The sequence below is a fragment of the Orycteropus afer genome, unplaced genomic scaffold, assembly GCF_000298275.1.
Source record: "Orycteropus afer afer isolate SDZICR_OR568_19922 unplaced genomic scaffold, OryAfe1.0 scaffold00188, whole genome shotgun sequence".
Classification (NCBI taxonomy): domain Eukaryota; kingdom Metazoa; phylum Chordata; class Mammalia; order Tubulidentata; family Orycteropodidae; genus Orycteropus; species Orycteropus afer.
Window position 1 is genome coordinate 1,975,207 of NW_006921775.1, and position 1,291 is coordinate 1,976,497.

At 50.9% G+C, this 1,291-nt stretch overlaps 1 protein-coding gene across 1 annotated transcript in view; it reads left to right on the forward strand.

The window, feature by feature from the left end:
- The first annotated feature begins 317 nt into the window (after positions 1-317).
- MRPS22 (mitochondrial ribosomal protein S22) overlaps positions 318-1,291 on the forward strand; it is a 12,642-nt gene continuing 11,668 nt past the window's right edge. The window contains exon 1 of the mRNA XM_007947509.2: positions 318-489. Within this exon, the coding sequence (XP_007945700.1) occupies positions 318-489 (172 nt within the window). The remainder of the gene's footprint in view (positions 490-1,291) is intronic.

Below are 1,291 nucleotides of genomic sequence, written 5' to 3' on the forward strand. Positions count from 1 at the left end.
GGGCTGGGAGGAAAGGTTTTGGCAGCAACTGTTAATTTGTTGTTTAGAACCATGGGAACTAATGAAAAAGGCCAGGATAAAACGAGTATATAGAGAAAAGAGTGCAAGCCTTAACTCTAACTCTACCTATAGAGAAGGACATTAACACCTCTACACGTTAACAAGCGACTTAGACAAACCACAAACGTCCTGGCAGCCACAACGCTTCCCTCCCACTCCTTTCTCCACCAGACTACACTTCCCAGAACTTCGCAGAAACCACGGTCGACCCGGAAGTTGCTCTCAATCGCTTCCGGCGCAGGTGGTCCTGGATCATTATGGCGACACTCAGATTGTCAGTGCAGTTGTGGAGCCTCGGGACCTATTCTCGGCGAGCGGAGCGAGTCTGTTTTCGTTCTCAGCTACGGCAACGGCCTAGCGCCCTGCTCCAGCCGCTGCCCGGGTTCTACAGGGCAGGGTCGCCATGCCGCCTGGTCGTCTCCGAAGCCGGTAAGTCAGCTAGATGTCCACTAGGACGTCCTCTTAGGAGACCTAGAATCTGCTTCTGACTGGCGAGAACCACGCGGCTGCTCCCCCGGCTTTTCCCGCAGCGCGTTCTCAGACCCAGACGGTTCTCTTCTGTACTGCGTCCGCGTTAGTTCACTGAGCTAACAGTTTCGGAGCTGGCTCCTTGCAGAGTTCTATGCTAGATTTACTGCATTAGCAAACGGAGAGTAACATGAGGTTTTCTTAGAGGGAGCTCTTGGTCCAATGCTTTGTCGCCCGAGCATTATGGGACGCACATAGTATATGCATTCAACCAAGCTTGGAAGGGTAAAGAAGGCTTGCTGGAATATACGACCAAAGGTGACACCTACTTAACCATGCTAGGGAGGACGCAAGAAACATTACAGAGGGCACAGCATGGGCAAAGGCCCGGAAGTGAAACTGAACACAGGCAGTTGGGAACAAATTTTGGAGGTAGAAATGGTGTATTATTTGTACGTGGGCAGGTCTCAGAGTCCTCGTTTATAAAATTGGGGTAGTAATACCTGTTTTGTGGGTTATTGTAAGCATGCCTGGAGGTGTATGTGTTGTTGTTGTTAAGTGCTGTCGAGATATGTATGTAGTACCTGCCATATGTTGTTGTTGTTATGTGCCGAGGAGTCAAACCCGACTCATAGCGAGCCCTCCTTGGGTTTCCGAGGCAGTTCACTACGGAAGTAGGATTGCCCAACCTTCCTTCCGAGGAGTGGCTGGTGGGTTTGAACCGCCAGCCGTCTGGTTAGCAGGCAAGTGTCTTAGCCACTAT